The following is a 24,575-nucleotide window of genomic DNA, read 5'->3' on the forward strand; positions in this document are numbered from 1 at the left end:
ATATATTGTATTGTTACTTTTCTTTTTCATGAACCCAGACGAGATGACGGAAACTATCTTTGATAGAATCTCCTCAGAGGAGTAAGGTAAATTTAATAATTAAGTATATATACTATATATATATAATATATATATATATATATATATATATATATATATATTATATATAATAATATATATATATATATCTTTTATTGCACACACAGAGAAATACATTTAAAATAAATATTGATTGTACTAATTAACAGAGCAGGTACATTGATCACATTGACTGGTACTGCCCATCAAAACTTGTCCATTCTGACAAACTGCCAGCAACAATGAAAGTTAATACAAACTGTGGTTAGGTTGGTTTGTGATGTACACACCTGTCCACAACAACTAATTTCCCACAGCACCTCCAAACCAGGCTTATGCTATCCTCCTGATCATCCACTAACTTGAACCCCCAACTGTACCAGGCCTCAATTCTGAGCTCAGTGAATCTTGGCTTAATCCACAAGCAACAGTATTTTGTAGAGGATGTAGAAGGCTCTGTCCATAAAGTTCTACGCTATGATTATTTGAACTCTCCGTAAAAAACAATGAGTAATACACAGTAACACTGCTTTTGTTTCTCTGTCACTCTTCCCATAAGGTGCCTGTGTCAGTGCTAGTACAATCTAAATTAGAAACATACAGAGACTTCAATAAAAGTCATTTGAGACTATAATGGAATTCTTTTATACTAAATATATTTGTCAAGCTGGAACTGTTAAACAGGTTTCCCGGCATATACAGGCAATACAGGAAAAGGCAGAGACGGGAATAATACACTTGCATACATCTTGCGATGTAATGCACGGCAACGGTTAAATCAACTCTGTAGAAGAATCCTGAGGCTTTAATAAAACCTCTTTTTCTGACCCACAGCACATGTCGGCTACTTTTTTTTCTTGTAGAAAGCTCCCAGGCTTTTTTAGAATTCCAAATACAGTAGATACATTTTCATGAGCAGCCAAACAGAATCTCAAGCTATCTTGAATGAGAGCAACCTATGGCTTGTTTAAAAGCATAATGGGGTCCCTAGGCTGCCTACTTACTAGAGTTCACATAGAGCAATTGAATGAGTCTAATGGGATCCATTCTCTTAATCCAAACAAGACTAGTGTTTCAAATGAGAACATACAGAATGGAATAGTGAAACAAAGGATAGTGAATAGTGAAACAAAGGGAGCAGAATCAAACTTCTGCTTCACAGTCGCACACATGACACTTTGTTCAATTACTATTCCAGTAAAAATTATGATGCAGTAATTACTATTATAATTACAATTACACTAAAAAGTAACAAACTACCCACAATAACATGTTTACTCTACTTATTCTAAATAACCAAGCAATAAATAACAGGTAAAAATACAGAAGCCTACAACACCACAAATGGGGTCACCAAAAGTAGTTGAAAATACAAGCGAGAATAAATGATCGAATGACAAATAAATGCATAACTGAACTGTAATCTATCAATATGGTATGATAGAATGGTGGAATACAATTACAATTTACACGGGTGTGCCAAGGCTCAACTAGAATTACTATGTAATTGCAAATAATTAGGACTTGCATAATTACAATTGTAATTGACCCCTAGGGCTGACTAACCAAAACACGACTTTGTTTCTAGAAAGTCACACACCTAAAGCAACACACACGTATATACAGTTCTAAAGTGCACTGGAAAATAGACACACACACACACACACACACACACACACACAGACACATATATATATATATATATATATATATATATATATATATATATATATATATATATATATATATATATATATATATATATATATATATTTATGTCTCGAGTGAGCTCACTATAACAAACCGTTACTAAAGCAATTCAATCTTTCAAATTCAAGACACAAATCTACTCATGTCCACCTAGATCAGAAATTAACAATTTACAACAAATAGTGCTGTTATTAGTCAATGCCAATGTCAACGCACATGTCAAAACCTTTCCACTGAAAGACAAGGTAACATGCAAAGTATAACACAGTTATACACAACCCTGCATGCTGTAAAGTTTCCCTTCCCTTTCTTCACCCCCTTTCAGATTTTCACCTTTTGTTGCCTTTTAGACTGGAATTAAAATATATTAAAATAGTTTTTTTTTTTCATTTATCTACACATCCTACTCCACAACTTTCAAGTGAAAGAAATATTCTAGAAATTTGTAGAAAATTAATTAAATAAAAACTGGTATAGCTTGGTTGGATAAGCTGTCCACCTCCCTTGTAATAGCAATCCTAAATTAGCTCAGGTGTAACCAATTGCCTTCAAAATCAAGCACCAAGTTAAGTGGCCTCCTCCTGTGTTAAATTGTAGTGATTGACATGGTTCCTTCTGCTGGGTAGTGCATTTCAAAGCAAAGACTCAACCATGAGCACCAAGGTGCTATCAAAAGAACTCCGGGACAAAGTTGTTGAAAGGTACAGATCAGGGGATGGGTATAAAAAAAAAAAAATTAAAATTAAAAATATCAAAGGCCTTGAATATCCCTTGGAGCACAGTCAAGATGATTATTAAGAAGTGGAAGGTCTATGGCACCATCACGACCCTGCCTAGATCAGGCCGTCCTTCCAAACTGGATGACCGAGCAAGAAAGAGACTGATCAGAGAGGCTACCAAGAGGCCAATGGAAACTTTACAAGAGCTACAGGCTTTTATGGCCAAGACTGGTCAAAGTGTGCATGTGAGAACAATATCCCAAGCACTCCACAAATCTGGCCTGTATGGTAGGGTGGCAAAAAGGAAGCCATTACTCAAGAAAGTCCACCCTGAATCCCATTTGAAGTATGTAAAAATACTCAGGAGATTCTGTAGCTATGTGGCAAAAAGTTTTGTGGCCTGATGAAACATGCTGTGGGGGATGTTTCTCATCAGCAGGGACTGGAGCACTTGTCAGGATAGAAGGGAAAATGAATGGAGCAAAGTACAGAGAAGTCCTTGAGGAAAACCTGCTGCCCTGTGCCAGAAAGCTGAAACTGGGACGGAAGTTCATCTTTCAGCATGACAACGACCCAAAGCACACAGTCCATCAAAACTTGTCCATCAACGCCCCCCAAGGAACTTGACAGAGCTTGAACAGTTTTGTAAAGAAGAATATTGCAAAATTGTCAAATATTGCCAAATCCAGGTGTGTAAAGTTGGTAGAGACCTATCCCAACAGACTCACAGCTCCAATTGCTGCCAAAGGTGCTTCCACCAAGTATCAACTCAGGAGGGTGTTGATAGTTCCAATTATGACCTTTCAGTTTTGTATTTTTAATATAACTTTTTTTCCCTTAACATTGTGGAGTATGGTGTGCAGGTAAGTGGAAACAAAATCCTCACTTATATGCACTGACACAACAAAATGTGAAAAAAGTTCAAGGGAGTGTAGACTTTCTAGAGGCACTGTATGTGTGTGTGTGTGTATATATATATATATATATATATATATATATATATATATATATATATATATATATCCCCCCCCCCCCCCCCCCAAGTGTATTTTATTTATATGGAACAATGACATATACTGTAGTTGTACAAATATGGCACGAAATAACCAAACATAACTGTTTACTTCATGCGTGTGTAAAACAAAAAAAAAGGGAGCAGTCTTAAACAGTACTACACAACGATGTACTACAATTGTCCATACAATGAGTAATGCAAACATACAAAAAGTGTTGTACTTACAATAACTTCTAAAGAACACACTTTTAAAATAAGAAATTGTCCAATGTTGTCTGCTTTTTACAATGTACCACCTCCCACTGTAAATCCGTCTCAATTTTGCGTGTAGCTTCACAGTCAGTTTCAAAGCCACGATTCTGCCTCAGTCCGCCAGAAATACGCAGTTGTGTAGTCAGTGTGTTATAAAAGCTGCATGAAGTATGTGCATAAATCATGCAAGCGTGCTCTGTAGCACTGGCAACTAGTAATAAACCTGTCAATAAGCGGGCGTGCAGTTGCTAATATAACAATTCCATTAAAATTAAAGTTTATGGGATGGGATTAGTTTCTGAGAAAATGTTCTTAATAACCGAAAGTTGTCTATCAGGGTCACGAATAACCAGCATCTACTGTGTGTATGTAATATATATATATATATATATATATATATATATATATATATATATATCTATATATATATATATAATATATAGCTATATATATAAATATAAATATTCTAAAGCAATGACTGCTAGATAATAAATATGTCAAATATTTTGGCTTCTGCCACGTAACTGATAACTCAAATCTGTTTCTAGTAGTTTATTATAGTGCTCCCTCAGAACTGATGAGGACTTAAAGCTATGCATATTATTGTAGCCCTGAAAAGCTCACAGCTCAGTATTGTAAATCGCACTATTATTTTAAAGAGGTTTTCAATACTCCTCTGAAAGATAACCTGGATTGTTTATGAGGCATATCATGTACATGAAACTGCACATCAGCCATGTGTGAAAGGCGATGCTGCTTTCATTGCCTCTAATACAAATGGATACTGGTCAACCCCATCTAATTTACTGTTAAACTTCAATGACGGATTGGAGAAGCCTGGTAGCTGTCTGTGGAAATCACTATTCTATCAGAGTGAGGTTTCCATATGAAATGTGGAGAAGATTAACTAGCATTAAGTGCAATTCAGTCTAAGTGGTGGAGAGAAAATACAAACACAGACAATTTATCATTCAGAAGATGACCTGGCTTAAATATACTGCACGCACTGTACGGATGTACTTGTCATTTATCTTGACTGATTACCTTGAGTTTTGAGTTATATATTTTCTATCGAAGTCCTCATTATGTTGAAGAATTACTTTTTGCAGAACGGAATATTTAATAGCTTTTTCCCCACAGGATGATTTAAATTGCCTGTATAAAACTACACTAAAACAAGGGGAATTTGACAACTTCAACTTTATTTATTTATTTATCCAGGACAATCCAATTAAGAAACAACAGAGTCACGCATCAAAATGCTCTGAAAGCATTCGAGAATTAATATTTTACAAAGATGAAATCTGTGTTGACAAAAACACAGGCAAGCCCCATCCACAGATCCCTTCTTCCAACAGGGCTGACCAATACAGCTTTCCAATGGGTTGTCCAGATTCTGTGCAGCCTCAACATAAACCAACTCTGATTGCTTTATTGGTCAGAGTTGATTGGTTTATCAGCTTTCATTCCTGAATTTGTCAAAATTAACTTATATAATAAAAAAAAAAAGAATTCCTTTATGGAGTATACATTTTTTACATATATTTAGACACTACCAGACTGGGACCTAGGAGTGCTGTGAGGTTGCAACATGATTTCCAACAGCATATGCTAACATACTGTACCACGCGAAGATAAGGACTGAAAGGGTTAATGGAATTGTCAGACTTTAGGAACCAAGACAGACTTTCCAAACTAAACCGTAGAGCTAATACCTGAACAAGAATTTAACAAAGAATACCGAACCCGCTTCTTCGTGAGAAACTATACCACAGAAACCTCAAATCAGATCACAGAAAGGTCAACATGCCAGTACCAGTTCATGCTCAGTTGATCGTAAGTAGAGATTTGTAATTGCGTATGTCCAATCTTAATGTTTAGTAAATATGTTGTTGTTGGCTCGTCAGAACTAAGCCTCACTGCTATAACCCAAGTTGACAAGACAATGCCTAAGCAGACACACTGTCCTAGTGTACCAATGAAGAGAGTAGAAGATATTTTAATCCAACTGTCAGGAGTCTAGACAACACTGTCATCAGGTATGGGGAAGCTTTTTTTCCCCCTGACTGTTTGCTTCACACACAGATCACACACAGTATTTGACTTTACATTTTCAGTATAAAACCAGGACAGGGGGCATTGAAGTAAATGTCACAGGTACAGTGCATCTGCAAAAAAGGTCACAAAGCTTCCCAATGTTTAAAATAGGGCTACTGAAAAATGCTGCTGCTTTGAACACATCTAAGAGTCAATAATAAAAAGGCAAGTAAAAGCTACCTGTTAAGTAAATCTTTAGGATTACACAAATGACATCAAGCCAATTTGAGTAATCGCAGCAGCGATGAATTGTTGGTTTATTAGCAGAAGAGGCAAACTGCAGCTGTGATACCAAGCCTGGTTAACAATGTCTTCGCCAAGCCTGTGCAACAACATTCAGAATCCAGTAAAATGGAAAGATCGTCTTATGATTTTTTTGTTTTTACACGTCAGAAAAAAAATACTGTATTTAAATCAAGCCCACACCCCCACCCCCCAAACGTAAGGATTATCGTGGTTCTTTGTTTCAATGAAAACACACAAATACCCTACTTTGAAAGAGCACGTGGTGCTTAATGACACATTTCTCAGCAATGTCACGTTGCATATTTATCCTGAGCCACCTTGTATTAAATACCACTCTCCCAGCAAGAACGCTTGGCTAACACGTACATAAGGCAGACTATTATAGGACTGCTGTTGTGAACTGAGCAGGGATTTACACTTACAGTGTTTGAGAATAATGGAGACCTGCATTGGGCTATTTAGCAACTGTGAATTCTTTCTTTCCTCATTTACAGTCACATCTGTCCATCTTGCAAACTGAAAACTTATTTACCAGTTAAAACTGCCAGTACAATACCTTTTTACATATTCCACATTAGAGAATATTGTTTTCCATTTCTGGAAAAAAAAAAAAAACAAAACAAAAAAAAAACAGCATGCACTGGAAAGACAGTGATTCTGACTAGATTCTAAAGTGTGCTGGCGGGCTAATTCACTTAGAATGTTGAATGGGATAAAAAGCTCTTTGGAGCATGCTATTCATGTGCAAGGCAACAGCACTGTGCACTAAAGCATTTACTAGAATGCGCTGTACAAAATGCAATTTTCACATGCACCTTCATAAAACTGCATTGCCACTCATCTTCGGACTCGTCCTTTTTTTTTTTTTTTTTTTTTTTTTTTTTTAGCTATGTGCAAATTGACAGAAATAATACTTCATCCATATCAGATTCAATGCATGTGGCCATACCATATCATATTTCTAGGCTAGTTCAGAACTATGAGAAGACATGATATAATTTAAATGTCTGTTGAATTTCCACAAGGAGGAGTTCCAATTTCTGGAATCTGATTTTTGCACAGTGGCACCACTGCATCGCCAAAGGACATTGGAAAATATTAAACATTCACAACAGGGGTACTTTACAGTATACAGAGCTTTTAAATGGACCCCTTCCTTCAGCATTGTGCCAACAACACAACAGAATACATCCATTCCCTCCTGGACTCCTCTGCACTGCAAGGAAGCACATAACCAACTGTCAGGTTTACGATGCTCTACGGTGACTCACAGTGGTGGATTCAGATATTGCAGTTAATAGCTGGCTGAGCAAATGTATAAAAACGCAAATAAAACACTAAACAAAAAACTACACTTAATCAGTTCATTTCATTTTGCCGTAGAGGATTCAAAAATGCATTTTATTACATCCCATTCTGTTCAAGTAACACATGAGGAAGAGCAGCCATTAAAAGGACAAATACACTTTACAGTGGCCAGTACACATTGTACTGTAGTACATTACTTCAACATATTGGATTAAGACTTGTTTTATTTTGTATCTGTATTAAACAGATATATAAATCAAAAGAGAAAGAGTAACTAACAAAGTAATACAAAACCTCATAACAACAATAAAGCCACTTCAATAAAAGCCATTTGTACGCACTTGGCAGCTAGGTGTTACAAGGGAAGGTGGTGTTTAAAGTTCCAGTCTGGGATTCCTACCATTGGCAGTTGCAGAGGTGCTTGGTTCCTGCAGGTCTCTGTCGGTCTGGGTCTCAGCATTCTGTAACTGCAGGATGGGGGTTTGCGTGCCTTGTGATGTCACCGAGGGGGCCGGATGCCGAGGCTGTAGACCAATCGCATTCATCAAACCCATATCCCTATCTGATCTCCAGTTAGCCCTACTGGTCCTGTATTGAAAGAACACAAACAGCTCAGGATACCACCTCAAGTGTGTGTTATGTAAAATAATCTAGAAGCACCAGTCAGGTGTGACATTTTGACCAGCAGAAGTCTCTCTCTCTCTCTATATGTGTATATATATATATATATATATATATATATATATATATATATATATATATATATATATATATATATATATATATAACACACACACACACACACACACACACACAATCGACGCGTTATCTATCAGACTTTCTATTCCCGTGAGCCGTGATATTTCCCCTCGGGCATTATTTGCGCATTGGTTATTAAAAACCGGAAATTAACAATAAAAATCTGACTTGCAGCTAAAAGTTGGGGTGGGGTTATTGTTCAAACCTGGGCCCTGACTCGGCAGAATCCGGTAATTAAAAATATCGTTCATACCTACAGTTTCGATAATTGCAGATGGTTAGGTAATGGAAACCTGTAATTGTGATACTAGAGTGTCTGCAGGTATGCGATGCTACAGTAGCAATGTCTAGCGTTCTTACCCTGGCCTCTCTGTGCTGCGGTTGCTGCTGTTGCCACTGCTATTCACAGTGAAGTTTGCCTCGTTCAGCTGGTCCCAGAAATACTCTGCACCAGAGTTGGATGCCCTGAAGTTAGAGGGAAATTAAATATTTAATGACAAATCTTTAAAACCGTGATGTTTAAGATGGCATCCACTGTACAAAAACAAACCCCATCAAAATGAATGTGTAAACAAACCAGAAGTTGTGTTCTTATCCTCTCCGCGTTGCAATGGTTTCTTCCACATATCAGTATTTGACCCCGTAAGATACACAAGGAATTGAGAGGTTGTTCAAACGGTTTCTTCTTAAAATATGTTTGAGGGTGACAAGTATCGCAAGGAGGAAACTGACAATTTGGATGACCATGACTGTTAGTAAATGTTAAACCCTGTTTTGTGCACTTCACTGTAAAAAAATAAGAAAGTTAGCATCATCTGCTATACTCTCGGCTTTATTGATCAGTCTCCAATGAGAGTTAAACACTGACATTCTAATAGCGTTTTCGGTAATCAAACCAGTTCCATATTTCTCAAAATACAAGTTATAAATGAAGGGGAATTTAGCATGGCTTAATAAAGGACAAGAGGGGTGCCCATTTCTATAAACACGAACAATAAAACAGTAGCAACAATGCTATAAGGATAGTGTTCTACTAACTTGCATTTGCAAGATATTAACAGTTGCAACAACCAACATATTTATTCTCAACAGATTCAAATTTAAGACACCCTCGAATTTAAGACGCAGCACAAATTTCCCACCCTCATTATGAAACCTCAAATATTAATTTACAAAGATACAACCTCAATTACACATATGGAGGCAGTCTACTATCACAGAGCTTTACAGTTATGTGATACTTCTCATTTCCAGTTGTGATTACTCACACCTGCTTTTCTCTCAATTTGTGAACTGTGGTATTGCTTGGCATATTGAAAAATATGGCATTTCTAGTATGTCCAAGCTGTACTGTTTTATTTTTTTATTTTTTTTAGAAACATTAAAATTACAAAAGCTTCTCTTAATTCCTCAGGAAGCTAATGACTCTTCTTTGAAAATGGCTGCCTGTATGTCATAGATGATTCGAGATCGGGCAGTGACGTCTTTGTTCGTCTTTTCTCAGCAGTAAGTCATGTTGCTGTTTGTGTATTCGGGTAATCACGTCTTTTGTTGGCGATTTTAATACACGCTTCACCATCTTGTACTCAAATTTAAGACGTAGGCTATTTTTGAGAAGCAAAAAATTGTTCAAAAAGTGTGTCTTAGATTTCAGTCTCAACCAAAAAAAACTTAATGTTAAAAATTACAATTTCAGTTCACAGATTAGCATTTTAATAATAAATATTTCCATGGTCATTTATTCCAGGAATGTATTCCTGACCTACAGAAGCACCTAATTGAAGTACATTTTATAGTGCTAGCCCTTCCATAACCTGGAAAAGCCCAGGCTGATCAATAACGGACAGTACGTTTGATAATTCCTTCTAGTGATGCTTTAAGAACATGAAGTTTGTAATGCTGATGAAATAGTACAGGACTGAGTCTGGAGTATACCTGGACATCTGGAATGTTTAGCGACTACACACACAAACTAGATTACTGACCTCTCCAGCATATTACAAAGGTACTAATATTGAAACTAATGGCGATTTATGATTTAAACACCTATCTATTGAAACTTTGTCGCTATAAAGCAGTTTACAGCCTCCTGATTGAGAACCTTGCCTCAAGGAGAGGATTTCTCAGGCGAGCAGTGGGAGTAACATCCTTCCCTATAGTCCTTAGGCCAGCAGCATTCAATTAAGCAATTTTAAGCAATTAGTTAAGAAACTTTGAGAAGCTAATTTTAACAGAATATTGGTAATTGCAATTCTGATCCATTATGTGTTGGATTTGATTAAGGGAATGGGAATTGGTTATAAAAAGGAATTGAAAAAACAGGAATTGACCCCAGCCCTTATCAGAGCCAAGTTGGTTATGAATATTTATCCTTTAGAACACGTTATAAAATTTGCTTAAACACCATCAGCCAAAAGCAGAGGGGCTTTTTAATAATAATCATTTTGAAAACCCCTTTAGAGTCACATAATGCTAGTACTTAAGTTTTACGTCATCAAAATCCACCAAAGTGAATTCACTGATGAATTCAAATTATGCACAATAGCCATTACGTCCAACTCCTGTTACAAGGACACGACAAAAAACTGTCATTTAAATCCTCAAAAAAAAACCTCTCTTTCTGTAAACACATTGAATGGCCCAAGAAAATGGTTAGGAAATTATAAAAAATAGTCATGATGAAACATAGAAAAAAGTAAAAGACAAAAAGTAAACACTATAAAACAACGAATGCACCATCGCACCTACAATTAATGTTCTTGCACCATTAACCATTTTGATGACTGTACTAAAATAAATAAAAATGTTTTTGTAAACTACATTCTAGCTCAAAAAAAAAAAAAAAAAAATCTGCCACCAGGAACAATAAGTAACGGCAATGCTTTGCAGCCAACCATAAAATTGAATTTCAAGAAAAAAGAAAAAAAAAAACTAAATCTGAGGATTTTTATGCCCATGCCAATGCCTGTGGTTGTTTACTTTCAAAAGCTTCCAAACAAACAGCCAAACAGTATATATTCCTTTTGAATTGTAACAGATTACCCAACAGCAACATGTCTTCATTATTCTTACTTGCAACCTGCTCTGAGCATTGAAACTATTGGTTTTAAGATGCCTGCTAAAAAAAATTACATTGGCCCATCCATGCTGATCTGGTTCCTATCACTGAAGGTGGCTGATCTTAAAACTTGGATCCCAATGACTTAGCAAGTACAACACACCCTCACTACTCTGTGTAAAGAACTGCCTCCTACTCTCTGTAAGTCCGTCTTCACCTAATTTTCAACTGTGTCCCTTGTTTCTGATTTTTGGATCTTAGTCTTAAACTGTACAATATAAAAAGGCACTTTAATATATAACCAATTTAGAAATAAACTGGCTTTAAGCATTACATTCTTAACTCTAGTCTTGGGTTTATGTGGCAATAAACTAATATTAGCCAAGGTAAGATGAACTTCAAACAGGTGACCACAGAAGAAACTAGTTTGTTTAGTTTTTAAAGGACAATGGTTACCAGTTTTCAAAGGAAAACAAACAGAATCTCTACAAAATAACCAATGTTTTAAGCAGAGATGGAAATAAGACTCCTTTTGCAATGCAATTTCACCCATTCCAGGTTTTACTACAAGCTTGATCGCCCCAGTGTACAGGTAACAAGCTCAGGTGTGTCTTATTAAACTGTGTGTCAAACTGCTAGACAATGGGACTCTTACTTCCACCACTGTTTTAAGCCTTCTCAAACATGTTTGAAAACATGGTCATCATTAATAAAATAAAAAAAAAAAGTTACACAGGAAGAGCAAAAAAGGTCAAAATGATCAATCTTAAAGGTAGGTCTCTCCCCTGGCGCTGCAGTTTTACTGATTCTCAGTCACAGTCATCTTTCTGGTTCATCATTCACAAATCAGATTCATTTTTTTTTTTCACTTGTCAGTTTAGAGAGATAAAAGATTTCATTTGTACATACTACATGCACATGTTTATATTTTAGCTTTGGTGCCCACATTCATTAAAATACAGGACAAATCCTGCCCCGTTTTATTGCAGATGGAGAAGTTATTTAGTCTAGTTTCTCTATGTACCGTGATGCAAGAATGTACAGCATCTGAACAGTTTCTAACCAAAAAACCATGTAATTAAAAAAAAAAGGATTTAAGAAAATATATATCCGGCTTGTTTATTTTTTACCTTGTTGTGGGCCCCCCTCGGATTCACTGAACCATAAGGAATTGTATACTGAAGACACAGATGAACAAACAATAAAATCACAGGAAAAGTTTCTACAGAGCGTCAATGAGCAGGTGTTTCCAGTTTGTAGGATAATTAAATTCACATAGCAGCTCGAAGCGAACAAATCACACTGTGATCAATGGAAAAATGTTTGCTAATGTAGCCACAACAACAAGGGTTTAGGAGATTACAGATCAGTAAATACATTAAAGCTGAAAACAAATCCCATTCATTCTTGCTAAACTCTGGTCTCAAATAGCGCGGTCAGGTTTAAAAACCACAGGATAGAATAATATATAAAAAAAGGATAAAACATATAAATATAAAATGCAATGCAATACTTTGGTTCCAATTTGTTGAAATCTGTGATTACAAATTAAACTCAATGTTTTGCATTCAGTCTATATTCAGCATTTTCATATTTCTTTCTAGAATGATGATCCAGAAAGATGTCTTTTTTTTGGAAATGCTGATCAGCCCTTCAGTGAGCTACATTCATACCATCAGGAATAAATTCTTGGAAAAATTACCATGGAAACATTTTATTTAAATGATAATCTGTAAATTAATTTGAATTTGTTCAATAAAACCCAACACTTTGTTGGATGACAAATCATTTTCAATGCCTGTAATAAGCTTAAAAAAAAAAAAAAAAATCCAAGTCACTTTTATTCAAACCATGTGTGTTAGCTGAATACAACTGCAAGGCTGTGCTCTAATTGACTGACTATTGTGCATGCAGCCTAACCTCTGTTTTTACTGTTTTAATGCATTTTTTTTTACCAAAAACTGGAGCATGTGAGCACTGGTGGCTGCACAGCACTTTTTTGCTATACGACACACTCACAGATCACAGCTTTAAAAAAAAAAACACAAAACTAAAATCTGGTCTTAAAAAAACTTAAGGAGCTTCTTGCAGTTCAGAACACTACAAAACACAATGGGTATTTCTTATAGTACCATCAATCATCAAATATCGAAAAAAAATACAAGAACTGAATTTAAGTTGAGTAAAAACATGTTTATTATTATTATAAACGATAGCTATTATGCAGTTAACGCAATTCCGATAAACATTTCAAGTTTCACTCCGTTTAGATGCCTTGTCTTTGTTTTACGAGTTTTCTGGAACTGTCCGAGTCAGATCACAATGACAAACAAAAAAATTAATTTCTATATATTGCAAAAAAATATATAAACGTCCAAAAAAAAATGTAAGTGGAGATGAAGAGCTGGTTATAAAATGCATGTGGCAATTTTACACTGCAGAGCAATAAGACTGAGTGAAGGCACAAGATAAATCAGCAGGAAGATTTCTAGACTTCTTGAGATGAATGGTAGACGTACAGTGCTGAGCTGTTAATGCAGTAACACTCAACGTCATTAGGACAGCGCACTGTTTTAGTTCAAAGATCCCATTTCACGTCACCTGGTGCTTCAAGCTGACAGTTTAATTACTTTGTGGAAAATATTTTAACAAAAACACTGCAGCACAGATTGGCCAGTGAATGTTCCCTGCATTTGCAGCTTTAGAAGCACGCGCTTGTAATATCGACACTTAGCTTGAAGCAATGGCTTTAAAGCAATCCCAACAAAGAAGCCACAAAAGAACATGGAAACAGTTGTTCAGGTTACTGCAGGAGCTACTGAGATACATCTTTTGCTTACTGATCGGGCTTCTTACTGGAGTTGTGCCTTGAGGTTGCAAAAAATAAAAAATAACCCCCCCCCCGACAAACCAAACCAAACAACTCTTCCACAGAGACAATTTCCTAAAGTTTAAGGACTTTCATTTCACAGTGTATGCGTGTAATGTGCAAAGAAATGCAGACACAAAATAGGTACAAGCATGTAAACAGGCCTTCGTGAGTAAATAACACATATTTATTTAGTGTATGTCTAGGTCACTTGATTCTGTCACGGTATTTTCATTAAAATTGTTAGTTTAATGGTCACTTAGCTATTTACAATTAAATTCCTGTAGTGCAAACCAAGCATGAAAAGTACCATACATGACACAATGACAACACATTCAGCCACTATTTGGATTTAATCTTTCATTAGTAACTACCAGAATTAGAATGATAGCACACATAATACATTGTTCAATGGAACTGGCTCACAAACTCTGGAAGCATGCTGCGCTCTGCTTATTTCTGTTATGTTGCAGCCGTGCTCTGCAGAAGCCTTCTTCTACTGATTCAACTTTATACATGCAATCCAACCCAGCGGTTAAAAGACAGAACAAAAGCCTTTGAGATGTTCTGGCATTGTCCCTGTCCTGTACTATATAAATCATGGATCCTTTCCTGGCTCTTCCTTCACGTTCCGGTAGTGACCGATAGCTTAAAGAACTTACACCGGCCTGCAGATCACCAGGTCCCCTTTATTCGTCCCGTAGGCAAGGCCCAAACCTGGTTCTGGTAACCAACGAGCAGAGTTTATACTGACGTGTCTTCTCTGGTCCGCTGGCATTGGGTAAAGGACATTAAAGACTCTCTGTTGATAAAACACATGGAAACATATATTTCTTTAACAAGAACACAACGATAAATATATATTCTACAGTAAAAATTGAGAGTCCCTGGGGGAACACCTACCAAGTCTAATTATAAAGGACTGCAGTAAATCTCTAAATGGCTACAAAGACACACACACATAACAAAAAGAAAACCTCTCACATGGGTAGGAATCTTTAATAGATCAATGGATCCGCACGTATTAAAGCTTCAGCTGATTGGCAACTTCTACCATCAGCGTTAGCATTTACTAAAACCAAGTACACCATCCTAAAGGCTCAGTGTTTTGCAAACCAGTAATTGTCTGAAGTTTAGTTTAAATTCGTTAAAGAGCAGAGTTTTCTTTTAAACCCAAAATTTGCTAATCTGCTAACCCATTAGAGTCTGTATAATTCAGAGTAGTTTTTTTTTTTGTTTACTATATTAAATAATATTATATTAAATACAATAATAGTACAAGAATACAACAGGCTACACCCTACACAAAGTGTGTTTACTTATACAAAGGAATGGACAACGATCAGTTTATAGCAATTATTCTATTGCCTTATCTGGAGTTTTAAACTGAAATTAGTCAGTTTTAAAAACTGCAGACAAGGAAATGAAGACTGGAATAAAATGACTGCTCACATACGATAGAACAACTGCTACAAACTGACAGCTTTCCATTTTATTTTTGTATGTATCTTTGGAGAAAACTTGGGTCACAGTAGCCACAGAAAATCCTCTCATCTCTGTAACATATTCTACTCCATTTACAACAAGTTAAAGATTTGTTTACATTTGCTGAATTGAAAACAGGACATGACACACACACAAAAAAAAATTCTGATAAAGAAACACCTGTTACGCATCAGCTTTTACAACAAGAGATGCCTTACTGCCTGCCTGTGCAGAAATGCTGCAGTGTTAGTGAAAGATAAGCGAGACGGAAAAACAGGAAAGCTGCCTGTAGGAAGCTGTTTGGAGCATTTCTGTGCTGCTGTCAAACCTGTCAGACAAAAGTGATCAACAGGCACAGCACTTGGAGATATATATAAAAAAAGTATCATTTAATACGGAACAAACACGACCCATTTTAAAAATCCACCTTTTCCGTATCTTAGATGAATGAACATATGCATGTACAATAGTCAGCAGGTATAACACATTAGCCATTACCCAAGGCCTGTTTCTAAATACCAGATTATGTCAGCTGCAATGTACCAAAGACAGTGACGCTTAAGTCACTGTTTAAAAAGTATAAATACAAATCACTTTGCGATTACCATATCTGAAAGCTGTCTGATCCTTCATTTACAGCAGGCATGGGAAACTCCTGTGAGGACCGCTCCACACCGGGTTTAATAGGGTTAAGTGCTTTAAGATAGGATGTTGGTACAATTGGTTTCCAACATCCACTCACAATTAGTATTCTAGTTTGCTGATTTAAAGTAAATCCAGTATGTAAACTGAATGTTTTATCAAAATGAGTGAAAAACAAACTGGGGATTTTAGGGTATACTAAATGTCAACATTTGAGGCAATAAGTGGTTTAAAGAGGCATCAGGCAAGTTTTTCTGATATCAATAGTCCAATGGCTTAGAGCTTGCTGAATGTACAGTAATAAGGTTATGATAACACTGTACCAAATAATGTGTACCAAGAGGAAAAACAAAACAATTCAACACAAATGAGATCTCTATGCAAACACAGCTGCTTTGTAACTATGGTTACTGTTAAAGAATGTCAGTCTGCAAATTGGGCCTATTACATGAAATGGCAATCTATAATTCTGGGTTTTTTTTAGTGCAATATTATTAACAAAACTATTTAGGTATTTGGGTATCTAATCCTGAGGTCCTGTATAAAAACAGCTCCAATCCCTCTATTAAACAGCCAGCTTTGGAAATGTCTCAATTGTAAGGCAACAAAAACAAACTACTCTTAGCAATCTTCAGGAACTCCAGGTTTTCAACTTGGATCCATTTTCACTTCTCAAAGTAGTTCAGCTAGAGCACTATTACAATTTGGGATTAAATCATTAGAAGTTTTGATCTTCCCAACATGGGTGATGCACCCAAGACAGAGGTCCAGAAAACAGGGAGAGCAAGACCAGGCAACCTGTCCAACAGTACTGTAGGATTCAACAATGGGATCTGTCAGGTGCAGAAGAGGTCTCTCAACACACACTCTCTATATAATGATATTTCGTATTTCAACAGGGATACAGGTACAAATAGATAAATTGCATTTTTAGATTCACCACTGTTCAGATCAACTGAACAGACCCGACTGTTACAGATAGCTAGCCCCGATCTCGTTTTACTCACCCTCATAGAGGTCTCTCCACCGTGAGGGTGCTGCAGCCGGAACACCTGTGCGACCATGTGCTCTGTGGAGGGGTGCAGGAGAATCCTCCGAGACGCCAACCCCACCATCACATAGCGCCCCATAGGGGACAGGCTCACCGAGATAGCATTTGGACCTGAAATAGCAAAGTAATCACGGTAACAATTTTACAAATGCACCAAAAAAATGTATTAGCTGTGCAACTACTGTTCAGCACCATCAGTAACATAACAGGAAAACGTGCCCAAGATTAACAAGCTGATAATTGTTTCTTATTTTAAAAGGCTATAAAAACAATTAAAAAAAAATCTGAGGCTCCTTCACCTTGAAGATCAGTTCCCACCTTACCATTAGAATTAATATTTTATAATGGTGCCTTCATTATCTATACGAACATTTTAACTGAGGGCACAGCAAATCCACACTGATAGCAATCAGCTTCAGTGGCTTATTGCATTGCAATGTTTCTCTCCTAGTTCAATTCTCTTGCCATAATTTGTACCATCACTTACAGTTAAATACATAAAAAATTGAGCTGCTTCCAGGGTTTGATTAGGCCAGCAAGCAGCACATGTTGGTCTTTTCTGCTGTAGTCCCACACATCCTATCAGATTTAACTATTAGGCAGTGGTGCCCGAGGGTTCTTAAGATTGGTAAATGGATTAAGAGGAAATCAGTACATGAACAGTTAATGTTGAAATTGATAGCTGCTAAGGTTAGTGCGTCAGCCATACACTACTGAGGCAAATGCAACTGCACATTGTAATTGGCCTTCAGAGACAACACTCACACTGTATGTGCTTTAGAACTCACATCATCATCACAGCTCGCTGATTTTTGAAACATTTGCCAATCAGAAACAAGTAATATATTCATATGAAATAACACCAGTTTGGAGCTTTTTAATCCTCATTACTTTACAGCTTAATTAAAGAAATTGTCCCTTGAGATTGTTAGGAACGCAAGAAGAATAACATCTGAGAAACTTAATTTCAGAACTTAATTTCAAAGCACAAGGGTGCACTAAAACAGGCAAACTCACTAGAGGCCCCCAGCTCCTTTTAAACTTCTGATTAAATGGTGTTCTTTTGTTTGTTTCAGTGTCAGTTTCTGTGCCCGCAGGCTTGATCTCCTATCCACCAACTGGACCCATACACAGAACCACTAGCAAGTGGTTAGCCCACAAACTCTGCACATTGCTCTACCTAAAACAAAGGGTTTGGAATATCTTACTGAAGTGCTACTGGTTAATATGCTAACCTGCTACAGGGGACTGGATTCTGTTACCATGGCGTTAAACATTTCTACAATTTCTTTGATTTATTACCACTGCCCCCAGTTTCAAATTGTCCTTACACTGCAGCTAAAGGAGGCTTTTAGATAAAAGACAAAGGCTTGGTTAACATGTAAAGTCTATAGTTCTCCAGGGGAAGAATATTCTACAACAGAAGTTTGCAGATGCAACGTACCCCGCTATCATAAGCGGGAGAATGCAATATGTTTATTTTACAGTTAAAAAGAGGAAGAGGCTCACTTACAGTAAACTGCTTTAAAAGGCACATTCTGATCCAGGAAACTGATAACATTTAGCCATAGAGCCTAACGTAGCTCGTTAACTCCAGAATTTTTTATTTTTATTTCAATATAAACAGCAATGTGCTTGGTGCTCTGTGTCTTATTAGCCTTCTACTCTTCTAAAGCTCAGTCCCAATACTTGCCCTGTTTCTGTGCTGGGAACTCACCAAATCTCTTGGTGTACAGCATCTCTCCGAGGTTGTGTGGTGCCAGAGAGTAAACCGCTAGGATGCCTTCGTCTGGAAAACCTCTCTGGCTACTGGGAATGAACACCGCCAGCAGCTGCCCATCAGCAGAAATGTCACAGCTGGCATCGTTGTATATCTTACAGTTCTGGACCAAAACATTATTGGAGGCTGCATGAAAAAAAACAAAGTGAAAACCGTGTTAAATGCGGGAATGTAAGCATTTCAGAAAACTCAAAATTCAACACTGCAGAGGAAAGGTTTATGGGGCACTTTTTTTACACACCCGTATTCACAAAAGGAATAATAAAACTAGGCTATCTGATCCACTGCCCAGAAATGTGTTTCACAATTCAATACACTCTGTTGAGCTTTCATTGCTTGAGAAGCAGTAGCTTTTGCAAGGCCACTCTTCTGTGTAATAATTGTCTTTTAACCATTTTCCACCAGGACCTTTCCAAACTACATAACTAAAGGAACCTTGCTCTTTATATAATTGATTTGGAAACTATGACTTAAGCGTCAGCAAATTACTCGTTTCCTCTGCCGCAGCAATATGTAAATGTGGACATTTCAGGATTAATCTGTTCAACTGTAACTCCCACTGTTCATAAAAGCTTATTCTCCTAGGTCATTTTCATTTTTCTAATTCACAGAAACATGCCTTCCCTGAAACCGCATGAGTATTGAAACTGCCAATTGTACATTGCACCATCTGTGCATCTTTTGCGAGGTTTGAAAATAATTGCCAATTTTAACAAAACTGAAGTTTTTAGAAGAATGCAAAAATGAAAAATTAACAGGTCTTTAAAAGCTATTATATGCTACAAGGGAGCTCTAGGCAATCAGGCACAGACACAACAAGCTGATCACAGCAAGGAAAACTTGTATTGTCCTCATGTTGCTGGTCCACCATGTGACAACTCCAGAATTACTGACATATTTTGTATAAAAAACACAAACTTGGGGAGGATTTATGGTGGCTAAATATGGGTTTGATGTTATACACAGTACACAAGTATTCCAGAGTGTTTTTTTTGTCTTTCTATATATGGTAGTACACACTTTCTGCAGTATGAAGCAGCTTTGGAGACCTAAAACTAAAAATATTCCAGGTCGCTTGCCTTATCATTCTATTCTATGGCCACAAGACTTGGGTTCTATCAAAAGTGAAGTGCAGTCGCAGCCAGCTGCTACAGATACATGCCGAAGATCAAGAGTATTGGTCGATTACATAACAATGTGGTGCTCAAGACGGCGGGGTATCCACCTCCAACTAACCCAGTGAAGGAGAGACAACCAAGGCGGCTTGGCCACATCTTCAGGACAGACAGGGACAGCATCCGTTATAGATATGCTCCGTACTGTCCTCAACGCGGCAAGCGAAAGAGGGGCAAGCAGCCATCGAGCCGGCCCAAGACAGGTGTGAGTGAGTGAGTGAGTATACAACAGCGTTCTACAGCCCTGCTCAGTCATGCATGTTACTAGATGACTATAAAACATTCAAGCCTTCAGCAACAGAATGTTTTGCAAGTGTAACTCAATTATTTTTATTGTGTGTTTGGAACTGATTTGATTACATTTCTCTTGTTTATAAGTGCCTCCAGCTCATGTTCTAAAAGGAAGATACTGAACCATAAAAAGGCAGAAAAAATATGCAGCACATAAAAAAAAGGTTTCTTTTCCAATGGACACCTGTGACAGTTAATTATTAGAGAAAGACAGAGAACCAGTTTCAAATATTACTTTTCTAATGAATCCTGTGGAATTACTGTGCAGGTCCATTGCTCACTGTAAACGACCTCACGGGACAAAATACTGTTCATCTAAAAACATTCAGGTTACTTGATAGAAACATTATGTATTTTGAATTAAATCCCAGTAGAGGGTATTGATTTCCAGAAAGATTAATGCAAGGCTCTGTTAATTATGTAGAGCAACCATTTGTTGGGAGTTCAGCAGCCAGAGAATATACTGCAGCAACAGTTTATTGATGTGTTTGTTACAACAATAAAAAAGGGCAAATGTAAGTGGTAAGCAAGCATGTTGGACCTTTGATTACAGGGCACATTAAAACGAAACAGGGCAGTTTAGAAATTGCAAAGGTAGGTGGTCATGATAGACATGATTTTCATTTTTTAACAGAGAATGATAAAGTTGTTAGGTCAGAAAATGGATTTTTAATGAATGGATGAAATAAATGGATGAATTGATTAATTAATGGACTTGTGTCTGGATTAGGTTTCATTAGCCATGCAGGTCAGCTTCTGAAATTTCTCAAATCTTTTTTTGTAAAAAAAACAAAAAAACAACAACAACAACAACCCCCCCCCCCCCCCCAAACAAAAAAAACTCGAGGTGCAATCATTGAAATTCTAGTCATTTCATATGCTGTTTGCGGAAAGGCTGTCCAGTCAAAACGTTTATTAAACTCAACTCAAACACAGCATTCTAACCCATTTATATTACCAGTTTGGTGAAACTAGCTTGAAAGTTCCCTCTAACTTTGATGATTACATTTTTCTTTTGTTATCCTATGCCTCCTTTAGCTTGTTAATGGCACCAGAAAAAAAAAGTTTTTTTTTTTTTTCTTTCCTGAACACAGGTTGGGAATTTTCCCCAAAACACATTCCATAATATTTAAGGAAAACAAGTGAAAATTTCCCAAAGGCAGACCGATAGTCAATATTGACTTTTTCTTTCAGTGATTAGATCATAAAGTAATGGATACATACAGTAATAAAGTCTCAAGAGAACAAGGTCCACCACCACATTACTTAAAATTCCTGAGATTTCATTCTAGTTTGTTTATTTTCTGGCATCTATTCCTTTCTATAAAACGATGTGAACCAAACTCCTGACAAAATATCCAGCCCAAATTGATCTCAGTGTTTTCAATCATGTAAAAGTTACTGCTAGGAGTGTGCACTGGTTGATTAAGTGAACTTTTGTGCTGCCTGTTTGTAGCAGCCGCTGTTTCACTTTAATTGGTGCCAGCTCAAGGAACAGTCCCATGTGTTTAAATGTTTTGTGTACTTATTTCTATCCCGAGTCTCCTGTCTGAAATGATACCTGCTCTTCGGGACGAAATACTACACTGAGGCAGCTCAGCTCTTTCTCCTAACCCGCACCTGCTATTTCCATACACTGCACCAAAACCAGTTTTTCACATCAGCTGAAAAATAACTACATAAAACAGAATCCATATGTTTCTTGGAGCAGCAAACGCCACATGTTCATATATAATGAAAAGTTTAAATGGCTAAATACTAATGTGGAGAAGTAAATGTGTTTGGGCGATTCAAAATTTGGGGTTTTATGGTGGCAAATGCACCAGATGACTGAAAACTTGTGCTACAGTACACAGGTAAACAAATCTCCAATTCAAAAGGTCTGGAAGGGCCTCAATATTATCCAATAATCCATTGTTTCCACTTTATCCAGGATGTTTAACCCTTTCAGTTGCTGCTGGAACCTCACGGGACTCCTACGTCCCAGTCTGAGGTAGTGTATAAATATATGTAAAAAAATATTTTGTCCTGTTCTCATGTAAACTCAATAAAAGGAGTTCCATTCTTTGGCTCTACAAAAACAACTCAGGACTGAAAGGGTTTCACAGGGGTAATGCTCATTTGAAATGCTACCTATTTCTTTTTATTTTTTATTACGCAGCAAGTTCTAAAACTTCCATTTAGAATGTGTGAATTCCAAATGATGGACTCTGACAGAAACACACTAGTTCCTAACTAGCCTGGGATCTTTAGCCCTTGGAGAAGACCATCACATCGCTCACTATCAGATGCCTGTTGTTCCAAACTGTAAAAACTAGTTGCAGGGTAAATACTTTTCTCCAAGTCAATCTGTCAGCATAGAGAAGCCAGTGACCATTCTTTATCTTTCCCCAAACAGCTTATCTCCTTACGTAATGTTTCACCAACATTCATTATAAAATGGGCAACATGATAAAGAGATTAATTGCCAGCGAATTCATTAAAAAGATAGATCAAATTCTCTAGTTACTTCAATGGGACACACATTTTTGATAGTGGACCTCACAGTGCCAAAGAAGTAGCTGCTCAACAGAGTTTGCAACTAGTTGGAGCATTAGAAGTATTTAAAATTTACACAAGAGAAATTTGAACACTAACAGTAAATTACCCCAAACCACACATATTTTCACAAGAAAATGTATTTGTAGGAAAAAAAATTACCATGCTGTTCCTATAACAGAATGTTTCTCTTTTTAGAAGGTCATTTCAGTTCCAAGTTTAATTTACTCCAGAAAGGTTTCTATATAAAATGGGTAATAATTAGGCATCCAGGCCCATAGGGCTGGGAAGCCTATTGTTATTGCTGGGATTATTTTATTTTTTATTTTTTTACCCACCAACACTTGCTCAAACTCACCAGATTCGATAGGTTGGTAGATGCTTATGGGAAGATGGAAAATGCTAATGAACATATGTTGTAGGTCACATGGTTTGGCCACCATATTGGATTGAAAAAAAACAAATTTTTGCCTAAATGTAAAAATTAGTCTTTTGAAAACCACTTTCTGCAGAGTGCTGAAAGTTGGTACAGTTGTTGATGGATAGTCCACGGTTAACTGGTGTTAATAAGATTCTGATAGGTTGTGTGGTATGGCGGCCATGCTGCATGACATGATCAACTTACAAAACTGGCTAATAACTCCTTGTAGAGTGCAGATAGGGCCATGATCACTATGGAACGCATATAGTAAGCCACATATGCTCTATAAAAAAAGGTATTGCCTGTGACCTCTGACCTTTCCTAAAGGTCAGATGTAAAACTGGCTTAACACCTGAGAGTGTGCACATAGGGTCATGGTTACTATGTGAAACTGGCATTCTGCACTATTTTCTAAAGCATTTGGTACTGGTACTGCATTCTGCACTATTTGCCAAAGTGTTTGGTACTGCTATTGTTACTGGAAGCCATAAAGTTGCTGGCAACTCTAGTTAATCATATTTGTAAGCCAATTCAAAATGAAAGAATATTCAAAACACGGAAAACCATGCTCGCTCATGTTCGTGCAATTCTATTGTACACAAAACATTACCATTTGGTTGGTCAACCTGTATCATTAAATTCAAAACAAACAAATGTTCAAATTGTGGCACATAAAATGTAAACCTTCTTGCAGTGGTGAGCATGTGGCAATGTACGTATTACCACCCTACTACGTGGTGAGTTTCTCTAGGGTTGTTCAATGCAACCTTTGGATTACAATTCTTATAAAAACACCAGAGGCTTAGGAAGAAAGCTTAAAAAGTACAGTGGAAATGTCATGAACATAAAAATTTAACACTGCCCTCAGAGCTTGTTTTGTAAGGCCTCAAGATGGTTCCTGGTTTGATATTAAGAAGTGGTTGCCGGTCAGGAAGGGGTTCTTTATCAAGTAGTTTTATTATTGGCAAGGAATCCCTCTGGGTATTTTGTAGTACTCGCAATACTTTTGTATTGTATCCACCACTGTCACATGCCAGCTTGAAAACATAGCTAGCTTACTTGGACAGGGTTAGCATGCATA

General features: G+C 37.0%; 1 protein-coding gene across 4 annotated transcripts in view; it reads right to left on the reverse strand.

Annotated features, from left to right (window-relative positions):
• LOC121294603 (activating molecule in BECN1-regulated autophagy protein 1-like) overlaps positions 1-24,575 on the reverse strand; it is a 73,960-nt gene that overhangs the window by 5,531 nt on the left and 43,854 nt on the right. For all 4 annotated transcript variants that reach the window (XM_041218486.1, XM_041218485.1, XM_041218487.1 and 1 more), the window contains 5 exons: positions 19,007-19,195; positions 17,246-17,400; positions 14,774-14,913; positions 8,545-8,649; positions 7,826-8,013 (listed from right to left, as the gene is read on the reverse strand). In XM_041218486.1, the coding sequence (XP_041074420.1) occupies positions 7,826-8,013; positions 8,545-8,649; positions 14,774-14,913; positions 17,246-17,400; positions 19,007-19,195 (777 nt within the window). The remainder of the gene's footprint in view (positions 1-7,825; positions 8,014-8,544; positions 8,650-14,773; positions 14,914-17,245; positions 17,401-19,006; positions 19,196-24,575) is intronic.

The sequence above is a fragment of the Polyodon spathula genome, chromosome 19 (assembly GCF_017654505.1).
Source record: "Polyodon spathula isolate WHYD16114869_AA chromosome 19, ASM1765450v1, whole genome shotgun sequence".
NCBI lineage: Eukaryota > Metazoa > Chordata > Actinopteri > Acipenseriformes > Polyodontidae > Polyodon > Polyodon spathula.